The sequence below is a fragment of the Leucoraja erinacea genome, chromosome 5, assembly GCF_028641065.1.
Source record: "Leucoraja erinacea ecotype New England chromosome 5, Leri_hhj_1, whole genome shotgun sequence".
Taxonomy (NCBI): domain Eukaryota; kingdom Metazoa; phylum Chordata; class Chondrichthyes; order Rajiformes; family Rajidae; genus Leucoraja; species Leucoraja erinaceus.
Window position 1 is genome coordinate 48,948,307 of NC_073381.1, and position 11,875 is coordinate 48,960,181.

The following is an 11,875-nucleotide window of genomic DNA, read 5'->3' on the forward strand; positions in this document are numbered from 1 at the left end:
TCATGCAACACTTAAGTTATGCATTTTCTAAATATCTTTTGAGAAAATCAATAAACGAGCACATCCACAGCCACTGTTGTTTCAAAGTCTATCTTGATGTTTATTTAATTCAATTGTTTTAATTTTTCTACTCCAATCCAGTCTCTCAAACACCATTTCAGTTAAAAAAATTCAAAGCTCAGGCTGTGATTTTGCATTAAAATGATAAGGATTAAATACAGTTAATTAGGGGTGGTTTTGAGGCATTGCTATTTCCTTTCCTGCTTCCCCTATCCACATGAAAATTAGAAATAATGTATCAAATGCTTTTAAATGATGGTTGCATTGACTACATTGTGGATGGTGAAAGAATTTAGTCCTAAAGATCGCTCCACCCACCTCCAAAAACAAATGGCTCCTTGCAATTGAAATTAGACTTCAATGAGATTAGAACAATATTTTACCATTGAGAAATTGAACACCTGAGTTTGGTTTGGTTGAATAGAAACAAAAAGCTGGAATAACTCAGCGGGTCAGACAGCACCTCTGGAGAAAAGGAATGGGTGACGTTTCGAGTCGAGACCCTTCTTTAGTCTGAGAGTCCGGGAAAAGGGTAACGAGAGATATAGTCGGATATAAACGATATCGAACAAATGAATGAAAGATATGAAAAAAAGTAACAATGATAAAGGAAACAGGCCATAGTTAGCTGCGGGCTAGGTGATAACATGTTGCGGACAACGAAACTCAACAGGACGACATTGAAACTAGTACAGCGACTAGGGTGGGGTAGGGACAGAGAGAGAGGAGATGCAAGGTTAGATTGAAGTTAGAGAAATGTGTATTTGCCCATGCACCTTTTTCTTGATGCAAAACTTTCTCTAACAATGACAATAGTGCAGTGCCCTATAGTCCTCTGTGTACGATTTTCCAGATTCACTGGTATGGAAAATTATTTAATCACAGAACAACCTGATGTTATGAGCCTTAATTTCCCCTCAACTTGTGCTGTTCACGGAACCAACAATCAAACTGCGTTAAAAAACAAGCTGCCTCTTGACCTGCTGTAGGAACTCAGCAGGTCAAGCAACATCTGTTGGGAGGGGGGTGGGCGAGAAAGAATTGTTGACGTTTCAGGTCAAGACCCTGCATCGAGACTCAAACTGCATTCCTTGTCCTCACAGAAAAAGGTTACCTCTTACAACATGAAATGCACTGTCCTGCACAGCCTCTCACTATGCCTGGATGTTTTGTGTAGAACCTTCTGAACCTTCTGAATTTTGTAGTTGGCAGGGCAGTACTCTGCATATCGCCAACTTGGACAATTTTTACATTTTTATCAAGCCAATTAATCAAGCCAATTGACCTACAAACCTGTACGTCTTTGGTGTGTGGGAGGAAACCGAAGTTCTCGGAGAAAACCCACGGTGATCACGGGGCAAATGTACAAACTCCATACAGACAGCACCCGTAGTTGGGATCGAACCCGGGTCTCTAGCGCTGCATTTTTGCTGTAAGGCAGCAACTCTACCGCTGTGCCACCATGACTGCCCAAGGTCAAGGTCACAATTACTCTCAACTCCCCAACCTCGGGATCATTCCAAGCTGCCACTGCTTATCTCTGCATGATCTTATGGTTTAAAACTCACTGTTGCAATAGGATGGTCACGTGTACTGTATACTCCTGTGAGGAGGGGGGGGGGGGTTATTATTCCCTTTCATTAACCATTTATTCACCCCATCGGAGTATGCAGAATGGGTTCGTTGATTTGGCTGCATTGCCAGTTTATTAAAGTGCAGGCATTCATAAAGATCTCCCTGACAGCCTCTTGCCAGGAGCTCCCAGATGTAGCCTTGGGGATTCTCTATGCCCTCCTTATACTAAGTACATGTGTCCTGTGTGCACTGTTGTTCATCAACTTGGCCATTTTTCCCTTTCACGTTTGGAAGCACATTCCCACTAACCTTCAATCATCACAGTATCCATTCATTTAGTAGCAATACCCCCTTTTAACTGAAGATTGCCACATGTTTTGATATGACCTTTTAAAAGCTGGCTGTTGATATCTGTGATACCACTGCATTACACATGTAAACCAATAACACTGCTCTGTGCACCTTGCAATGGAAAATCACAAACAATGTTGGGATGATCCAAAGCGCTATTTAGCACTGTAAAAATGTGGTAAAACAATTTTTTGCCAATATCTTTCAGAGGATTTTCTTATAAATGGATGTACTGGGTGGCCTTCGTTACTTTTATTTTCCTTATTATCTGTACTATTGTTTAGGTATAATGCACAGTTATCTTCATTATGTGCCTCAAAAATATTTTGCAAAATGTGTAATTCATGGATTGTTTTATATATTAAAAAGACTTTACCAATACACGTCCACCACTGATGGCAACTGGTGGCCTGGCACCTCCTTTAATTCAAACAAAATGACGAGAGCACACTTTAAATCTCCCCGGGAAGTCCCCCCGGAAATGTGGCGCCGAAGCTGGGCGAGGTGGCCGATCTCGACCTCATCAGAACTTCTAATCGGCGGGGTCACATTTGCCCCCTGCGGCCAGGGCTCTGGAAATTCAGCTCTGCCAAAGTCAGCAGATCCGTTCCCTTAGCCAATGTCCCCGACTGATGGGTGGATCGAATTTGCTTCCTGTGGCCGAGGTTCTGGAACTCCGGCCCGGCTGGAGCCGACAAATCCTTTCTTATTGCCAACTTCCGAGGCTGACTTTGCGGGCCGATATCTCAGCTCCTCAGCTGCCCAGGTGGGTGGACCGTTCCAATATCTTTGGACTCCTCTCGTAGGCTGTGACCTCTGTTGGTCCGGCAAAACAGATAATCCAGAAAGGCTCTAGAACCAACAATGCCAGGAAATCAGTGGTGAACCTATACTCATTTTACCACTGAATCTCAAAATCAGGATTTTTTTTTAAAGTACATAATAGAGATATTTAAGAAATAATTCAAAATAATAACTTTTTAAAAATGATACCCGTGAAAAGATTAAATTTTCACACCACGTGTCTACAGACTGGATCTTGTTATCTTTTCACTGGTATTAATTCACAGAACTTTGCATTGGTTGATTCTGAATTATTGAGGCAGATGTTTATACTGCAGCATTGAGCACTTTTACTGGTTTATTTTAATATAATCAGTATCAGTTTTACTCGGAAATCCAATGCTTGCGAAATCCTCATGCAGTTCATTATTTCAGAAAAAACTTTTATAATGGAGGGTAAAATAATATTTTCAGTTTAATCATGCTTCACAGCTCCCTATGCCAATAAAGTCAACACACTTCCTGAAATGTCTTTTTATAACAAAACTATGCACCAAATTTCTAAACTTGCCTCTTTTCCCCCCCTGTCTATGCATTTTCTCTCTTGCAGTTTATATCCAAGAATTGGAGTAGTTTATCACTTTATCTTATTTAGCCTACCCTCTACCACTTTTGAAATTGAATGTGCTATTCAAATGCTTAGCTAGAATCAAAAGCATAGAATTATAGACTCATACTGCCCCTTTGGTCTAACTTGCCCATGTCAACCAAGTGGTCCCCATCCACACCTGTATCGCCTGCCTGCTTTTGGCCCATATCCTTCTAAACCTTTCCTATCCATGTAGCTGTCCAGATGTCTTTTAAATGTTCTGACAATACGTGCCTCAAATACCTGCCAAAATAGAAAAGCAGAATTTTACTTTAAGTGGTAAGAGATTGAAAGGTGTTGGTGAACAAAAAGATCTGGGTTTCCTTTAACATTGGAAGTGAATGCATTTAGAAACCATGCAATATATTTGTCTTTCTTACAATTGTATTCAAGAACATTGAATCTAGCGCCTTTTGTATATAACCATGGCATCTGGATTCTACGCTCCTTAGAAGGAAACAGTTGCAAAAGATGGAAAGCAATAAAGTTTCACCAGATTGATTCCAGGGATAATGAGTCTGTAATACATTGAGAGATTAAACATACTTGGCCTACACTCCTTCGAGTTTAAAATAATGAACCATGAAATTGAAACGTATGAAATTTAAGGTTTTTGACAAGGTAAATGGGGAATTGACAAGGCTGTCACGAGCCAAAGGTTACAGCTTTGGAATTCATTACCAAGGTGGCTGTGGAGGCCTAGCTGCTGGATATATTTAAAACAAGTATTAATAGATTTTTAGATATTAAGAAAATGTAAGGTTATGAAGTTGTGACACTGAGATTAAAAAAAATCAGACATAACCTGACTGTGCAGTAGAGTGGGTGCAAGGAACTGAATGATTTATTCCTATTCCTATGTGATGATTAGACAAAAAATAAGCATGACATTTTTGAATTTTCACAAGGTCAAAGTCTTAAATCACATTCATTTATAAAATATGCAGTAGGTAATTTCTAATAACAATTTTAATTCTAGGAAATGGTGGCAGTATATCTTGAAATTGCATTTTTTTTTGTGTTTAGACCAACAGAAATCATATGACCACAGAAGCAAAACAGGCAGCAAAAATGGAGAAAAAGCTGAAGATCCTGCTTGGTGGTTATCAGTCGCGTGCTACAGGGCTTATGAAACAGTTGAGCGATCAGTGGGATCAGATTGAACAGGCACATTTAGAATTATGCACCTTTGAGGAATTGAAGAAGCATGAAGATATTGCTATACCAAGAAGGCAAGAGGTAATTCTGACAACATTTGTTTCTTTTGTGAGGTTTGTGAAATCAGATGGTTTGCTTTATAGTCAATTATTCAAGCGTCATAATGCTTTCAAATGCACTATTAATACAGTTTTAAGTTCATGTTATGCAAATATGTCAAAAGGATATTTGGAAAATTGGGGTTAAGAGCAAAACAAATAAAATCAAGAAATATAATACTGAAAATTTGATAATACAGAAATAGACCGTGCTAGAATTGAATGACAAATGTTGAGGAATGTTGCTGCCTATCACATCGTGGAATCAGTTTTTGCAGTTACCGACTCTGCCTTCATGTCACAGCTATTGACTATCAGAAAGCAAGACTGTCATTCTTTATAATTGCAGAAACTTGTAATTTGAATGCGACCCTTGCACAAAATAACAAGCTTAAATCTCAGGCACATTAAATTACCTAAATCCAAAGTGATGGGGGATGTTTTCTGTTATTTGTACAACCACTTCCATTGGTATTGGACATTTTCTGGTACAAGAAAAAAAAAATTCTTACAAATCTTACATAACATCCCGCTTTCACTTGGAATCTTCACATAAAATTCCATATAGATTGGGCTTTAATATGGAGAGTAAGGGAGGAATGAATGCATATGCTTTATGAAAGGGTCAATACAATTTTTGACCTGTTTTTTATTGAACAAAATGGTAAGTTGGTAACCTTGTGTAAAATATTAATTCCCTAGAATTGTACATTTACATTTCCCTCGACAGACATGTAGAAGTTCATTGGCGAATAAATTCTGAATTCAAGTAACGTATGTTACTTACAAATGGTATATTATAGGAAAATCTGAACTATCTCAACTAGATTAAATACCAATTTCTGTATTTGGTAAGATAAACTTTTTTAAGACTAATATATGTTAGTAATAAAAATTGAAATATCTGGAAGCAGTCCACAAGTCAGCATTTGTGGATAGAAAAAATTTCCGGGTCGATAACCTTTCATCAAAACACTGTTTTGGGACCATTATACTGTGTTGTTGCAAAGTATTTAAAAATAGGTTCTAGAAAATCTTTTTAAATGGATGATATTTCACTGCATAACTTAAAGGTGAAACTTTATTTTCTGCCTTTGAAGTGTGGTCCACAAAGTATTACGTCTTAGCTTTGAAATTTTTGTCTGTTTATAAACAATATTGTGATTATTTGCCATATCTTTTTCAAACACCAAACTCAGTCTTTGAGGGAAGATGTTGCAAGACAGCAGGAGAGAGAGAAGGAACTCCAGCAAAGGTTTGCAGACCTGCTTCTGGAAAAAGAAGGGCTTGTGGCTGCCAAGTATTGATAAATGGAACAACCTCTGCTCTGCATGCATTTAACATTGCGCTGTACAGTGAACTCCATTTAAAAAGGTATTTTCTGTGACAATAATGATAATAAAGGAAACTTCAAGGTGTCACCCCGTGCAAATTGTACTAATTTTGCTGTAGTATATATGGATCCTTTGTATATTCCACATGGAGAATCTAAGTAATATATGGAGTAATGTTCCTCTCTGTCAGTACTGCAAGAAGAAAAAATGTTACGCTGGCCTACTCTCATCGCTTCAGTAGTCAAATATTTTCTGACCATTTCTTAATTGTATGTTAAACTGATGGAAAGAGTGATTTGTACTGTGATTTGAGTAAAATTCTAATAAAATGTGAAATTTGTTTATTCTCTGTATTGTTCAACTTTATTTTCAGCAGAAATAATGAAATCTTTGTCAGTAAACACAAAGATTAAATTACTGAAAGTTTAAATTTGATGATCAGCTTTTAAACTTTGACAAAAGGCATGAAAGAAACACAAATCTTGACATTTATTGGTCTCAACCAAATGGGAAGGTTGAACCTGCACACGGTAGTCTGTCTTGCACTAAATTAGTACTTAAGAGAACAGTATTTAAAATGGTAAACCCTCTGATTAATTCAAGTCAAGTCAAGTCAAGTTTATTTGTCACATACACATACGAGATGTGCAGTGAAATTTATTTCACAGCAATAGTTTTTTGTCAAACTAAATTATTTGTTTGATGTTTCCATCTCTTTTTGGATACATAGATTTCCTGTTGCTTGCTATACCTAAAATAGGATGGTACAAATGGGTCAGAGTTTGTGTTATTAGAGCATCTGTTCATTAGACAAGCTAATGTGTATTTAATGTGTAAGGAACGGAATATATAATTAAATGTGTAAGGTTTAAATGGGTGAATGTGGAACTCTCAAATAGATATGTGAGAAAGAACTGCAGATGCTAGATAGAATCAAAGGTGGGCACAATGCTGGAGTAACTCAGCGGGTGAGGCAGCATCAATGGAGAGAAGGAATGGGTGACATTTCGGGTTCTCCTAGTCCTGGGAGTTCGGCGTTTCACTTTTGGAGAGATTCTTACTATTTTATGACACAGTAAACTTAACCTACAGGAAAAGATTAGATTATTTGATGTGTAAAAAGCAAATTGAGGGTTAATACTGAGCATTTAGCAGAGGTACAATTTGTGAAATATTACTGTGGGAAGAAACCAAATGACACTGAGGAAAGATGAAACCCCTGGTCAGGAACATGATCCAAATAGCATTAATATAATAAGTCAATTAAAGAAAACTATTTGTTTATTCCTTGACTTAACTTCCTGATTCTCGAATTACAACCTGTTCTAAACTAAAATAAATATACTCAAAAGAATATTGAATACTTTTCTAAAAAATATCAGCACTGGGACAATTGAAGTTTGACTCCTATGTTCACAAAAAATAGAAGCAAGAGATACCAAGAAAAATTACAGAAATAATTGTACTAAATTGTTTCTATATGATTATGAATTATACAGCTTTAATTATATCCTAGATGGTTCTTTGACATAATTTGCTTGAAACTTGATTCACGAGTGATATATGAAGTCATCTTCATAGCAATTTTTGCTATAGCAATTTTTGGGGGGAAATATGTAGATTAGTCATGTTATAAGGTCATGTGATAGGAGTAGAATTAGGCCATTCGGCCCATCAAGTCTATTTCGCCATTCAATCATGCCTCTCCCTCCTAACCCCATTCTCATGCCTTCTCCCTATAACCTCTGACACCTGTACTAATCAAAAATCTATGTATCTCTGCCTTAAAAATATCCACTGACCTGGCCTCTACAACCTTCTGTGGCAAAGAATTCCACAGATTCACCATCATCTGACAAAATACATTTCTCCTCATCTCCTTCCTAATAGAAGGCTATGACCTCTAGTCCTGGTCTCTCCCACTAGTGGAAACATCATTACATTACATTGCCCTTGCTATTTTCTCCATAAATTATTTGATTGATATGTAATGCTATTGTTAAGAACCACAAAACTTCCTTTTCTAATCTTTGAACCCATCAGTTTATTCATGGGCTTCAAGAATAAGATAATTTGTTCCTGCTGCCTTTATCTTGTTTTTTATTTGCTGGGTCATCCTTCCATAATTCCAGCACCACTGTTTAGTTTAGAGATACATTGTGGAAACAGGACTTTCGGCCCACCACGTCCGCATCGACCAGCGATCACTCCATACACTAACACTATTCCCCACACTAGAGACAATTTACAATATTTACTGAAGCCAATTAACCTACAAACCTGTACGTCTGTAGAGTGTAGGAGGAAACCGGAGCACCCGGAGGAAACTCATGTGGTCAAGTGTTTTATTGGCATTAGTTTCCAGATGGTAGGACAATGAAATTCTTGCTTGCACAACAGAATATGTAAGCATAGTACATAACGGGAGAAAAAAAGTTCAGTGTGTATATATACACATGCACACATACTCAATAAATAACAAATATAGTGCAATAATAATGTCTGGTGGAGTTCAGAGCTTATTTGTTGTCGTGTTTAATAGCCTAATGGCTGTAGGAATTTTGCTGTGCTGTAAAATTTTCCCCAAGTAAAAATTGGTCGTCATGGTTCTTTTGTAGTGCAGTGGAGTGGGGTCGAGGTAGCCGTAGGCAATCTCCTTGCTGAACGGGCATTTTAATTGGCTCATTGGAGTTTTCAGAACCAAGGAAAACCGACCGGTAATGTTAAATGCCCGCTAAACTTTATTATGTTGTCTGGCTTCTTAAAAATGTCTCCACTCCTTCTCTTCCCTTCTATCTCCCCCTCTCTCCCTTTTCTCTCCCCCTCTGTCCCCCCCCCCCCCCCCCCCCCCCCCCCCCCCCCCCCCCGCTCTCTAAAGGACTTACCGTACATTGTGCCAGCCGTCTTTTACCTTCCTGTTCATCGCGGGTGTGATTTCAGATAACGCTCCCCCGCTTTCCCTGGCCCCTGCCTTTGCGATGTGTTTGCTCGCTCACTCGGTGCTGGCTCGAAGGGCCGAATGGCCTACTCCTGCACCTATTGTCTATTGTTTGTGTGTGTGTGTGTTGACGGTCGATCCAGCTCGCGGTTTTTCAGGCGAGTACCCTCAAGCTTGGAGGTCAAAGACAGACGCTGAAAAGTTGCGTTAGTGGGACAGGTCCTCTAAGCTTTGCTGGCTGTCAACCTGTATGTGCAAGGTACATCTTGAGTATCACTGATGTTCAGAAGCATTTTAAAAACGATAAAGATTCAATTAAATAATTAAAACATTAAGTATTTTTAAATGCATTCAAATTATGGGAATCAATAAAATTAACTCATTTACCCTTATCATTCACTCTCCTTTTTTCAAATGAATAGATTCTGTTCCTGAGCCAATTCTCGCCTGGTGCAGATTCTGGGGTATGATTCCAGCATATCTCCATGGGAATTGCTCCATAAATGGATTTGGTGTGCAGTCCAATGTCAAAACGCAGGTAGAAAAATTCAAATGAAGCTCAGCCAACCAGTTATAGTACTTTTGTGTTCAACCGAGAATTTATACTGAGATGTGCTGACAGTTCCATGTGAAACCTGTGGCAATCACGAACAAATTCCCAGCCAATGTCCCTGGAGCTGCACTTCCTTATTATTTTTGCTCCGTTGCAAACAGTAATATACTGTTGGTGCACTGGCTTTCAATTTTCAGTTTTTTACATATTAATAACTTAGGTTTTTCATGCACTTTGGTTTTAGCCCTCTACTCGTTTAAGAAAAATATGTTTTTGATGATTACATGACCAGGTCATTCAAGGTACTAAAGATTGGGTGACCACTTTGTCTTTCGCCACCATGACTAAACACATGAGCTTATTAGCAACTCCTTATATTCACACCTCTTCATTCACTTCCAAGCACCAGTCGAACCCAAAATGTAGGAGGCGAGTACGAACCTACATTCTCGCATCCTCCTAGCATTATCAGTCACATATTTTTCATTGTGCATGTAGGGTACTCAAACACACAGGATCAGTAATGTCAGTTGATGTGCAATGCATGTTTTACATATTGTTATAAATGTTTTAATGAGAAGATATGTTACAACCTCCACAAGCCTTGTTCAGGGAATCTACCTCTGAAGACGTGACATCCTATTGGGCATCAGAGGTGCTTAATATTTGACAGCACCACTGAAATACCTTCAAGTCATCTGCCCTAATGTGCAGCGCTAATCCCTAAATGCCCTCAAGCTACAGTGCCTTCCATAACATTTGGGACAAAGACCCATCATTTATTTATTTGCCTCTGTACTCCACAATTTGAGATTTGTAATAAAAAAAAATCACATGGTTAAAGTGCACATTGTCAGATTTTAATAAAGGCCATTTTTATACATTTTAATTTTACCATGTGGAAATTACAGCAGTGTTTATTCATAGTTCCCCCATTTCAGGGCACCATAATGTTTGGGACTCAGCAATGTCATGTAAATGAAAGTAGTCATGATTAGTATTTTGTTGCATATCCTTTGCATGCAATGACTGCTTGAAGTCTGCGATTCATGGACATCACCAGCTGCTGGATGTCTTCTCTGGTGATGCTCTACCAGGTCTGTATTGCAGCCATCATTAGCTTATGCTTGTTTTGGGGACTAGTCCCCTTCAGTTTTCTCTTCAGCGTATAAAAGGCATGCTCAATTGGGTTCGGATTGGCCACTCAAAAATTGACAATTTTTTAGCTTTGAAAATCTCCTTTGTTGCTTTAGCAGTATATTTGGGAACAGGTCTTGCTGTAGAATGAACCGCCAGCCAATGGGTTTTGAGGCATTTGTTTGAACTTGAGCAGATAGGATGTGTCTATACACTTCAGAATTTATTATGCTAATACCATCAGCAGTTGTATCATCAATGAAGATAAGTAAGCCAGCACCTTCAGCAGCCATACATGCCCAGGCCATAACACCCCCACCACCGTGTTTCACAGATGAGGTTGTATGCTTTGGATCTTGGGCAGTTCCTTCTCTCCTCCATACTTTGCTCTTGCCATCACTCTGATATGTTATTCTTCGTATCATCTGTCCACAAGACCTTTTTCCGGAATGGTGGTTGCTCTTTTAAGTACTTCTTGGCAAACTGTAACATCGCCATCCTATTTTACTTCGGAGTCACGTGAGTGACTACGTGAAGAAGCCCGCCAGGATGCATGTGTGTCATATCACTACATCCATTGCGAAACGTCAGACGCGGTGGAACGACGTTTCCCCCGTAGCGGCAGTTTTGAAAGCCGCAACTTGCAGGTAAGCATTTACTCTGCGGTCTTTTTTGTTTCCATTTCCAACTACAGGTGGGAACATGGACAAAACAAAGAAGATAAGGGCTGCGACAAAGCTGGTGAGGGAGGACCGCAGAGCAGCGGGCAGCCAGCAGCAGCCAGCGGCACTCGGATCACCGATAGTGGGATCAGCTGTGCCCGATGTCGCCTCTGCACCGGCCAGATCCACGCGGCCGGGCGGTAAGGCTAGACACAAAACAAACCAGGTCGTGGACTCAGAGGAGTCCGACTTTGAACAACCACGGGCGGCCAGCGACCGAGAGCGCTGGAGCCGGATGGAGCGGTGTGTGGAGCATTTGCTCCAACGTAACAGACTCCGGGAGATGGAGTCGGGTCACTGTGGGCCCTATGATAAACCCACAGCAGTACCTCTTGAAGGGCTGCACAGTGCTTCTACCTCATCAGAGGGGAGCACTGCGGGTCAGTTCTGGGCTGACCTGGAAGAAGGGGTCCGCAGAAGGAAAGACAAGTGTGCAAGGGGTGCAGGAACGAGAGAACCTACTGGACATGGTGTCCAATTTCATACAGCCAGACCAGACTGGTCAAAATCTGGAGCC

General features: G+C 39.6%; 1 protein-coding gene across 1 annotated transcript in view; it reads left to right on the forward strand.

Moving 5' to 3' along the window:
• cdc5l (CDC5 cell division cycle 5-like (S. pombe)) overlaps positions 1 to 6,352 on the forward strand; it is a 43,684-nt gene extending 37,332 nt beyond the window's left edge. Inside the window, exons 15-16 of the mRNA XM_055635555.1 lie at positions 4,445 to 4,657; positions 5,874 to 6,352. Coding sequence (XP_055491530.1) covers positions 4,445 to 4,657; positions 5,874 to 5,981 — 321 coding nt within the window. The 3' untranslated portion in view covers positions 5,982 to 6,352. The remainder of the gene's footprint in view (positions 1 to 4,444; positions 4,658 to 5,873) is intronic.
• The last annotated feature ends 5,523 nt before the right edge of the window (positions 6,353 to 11,875 follow it).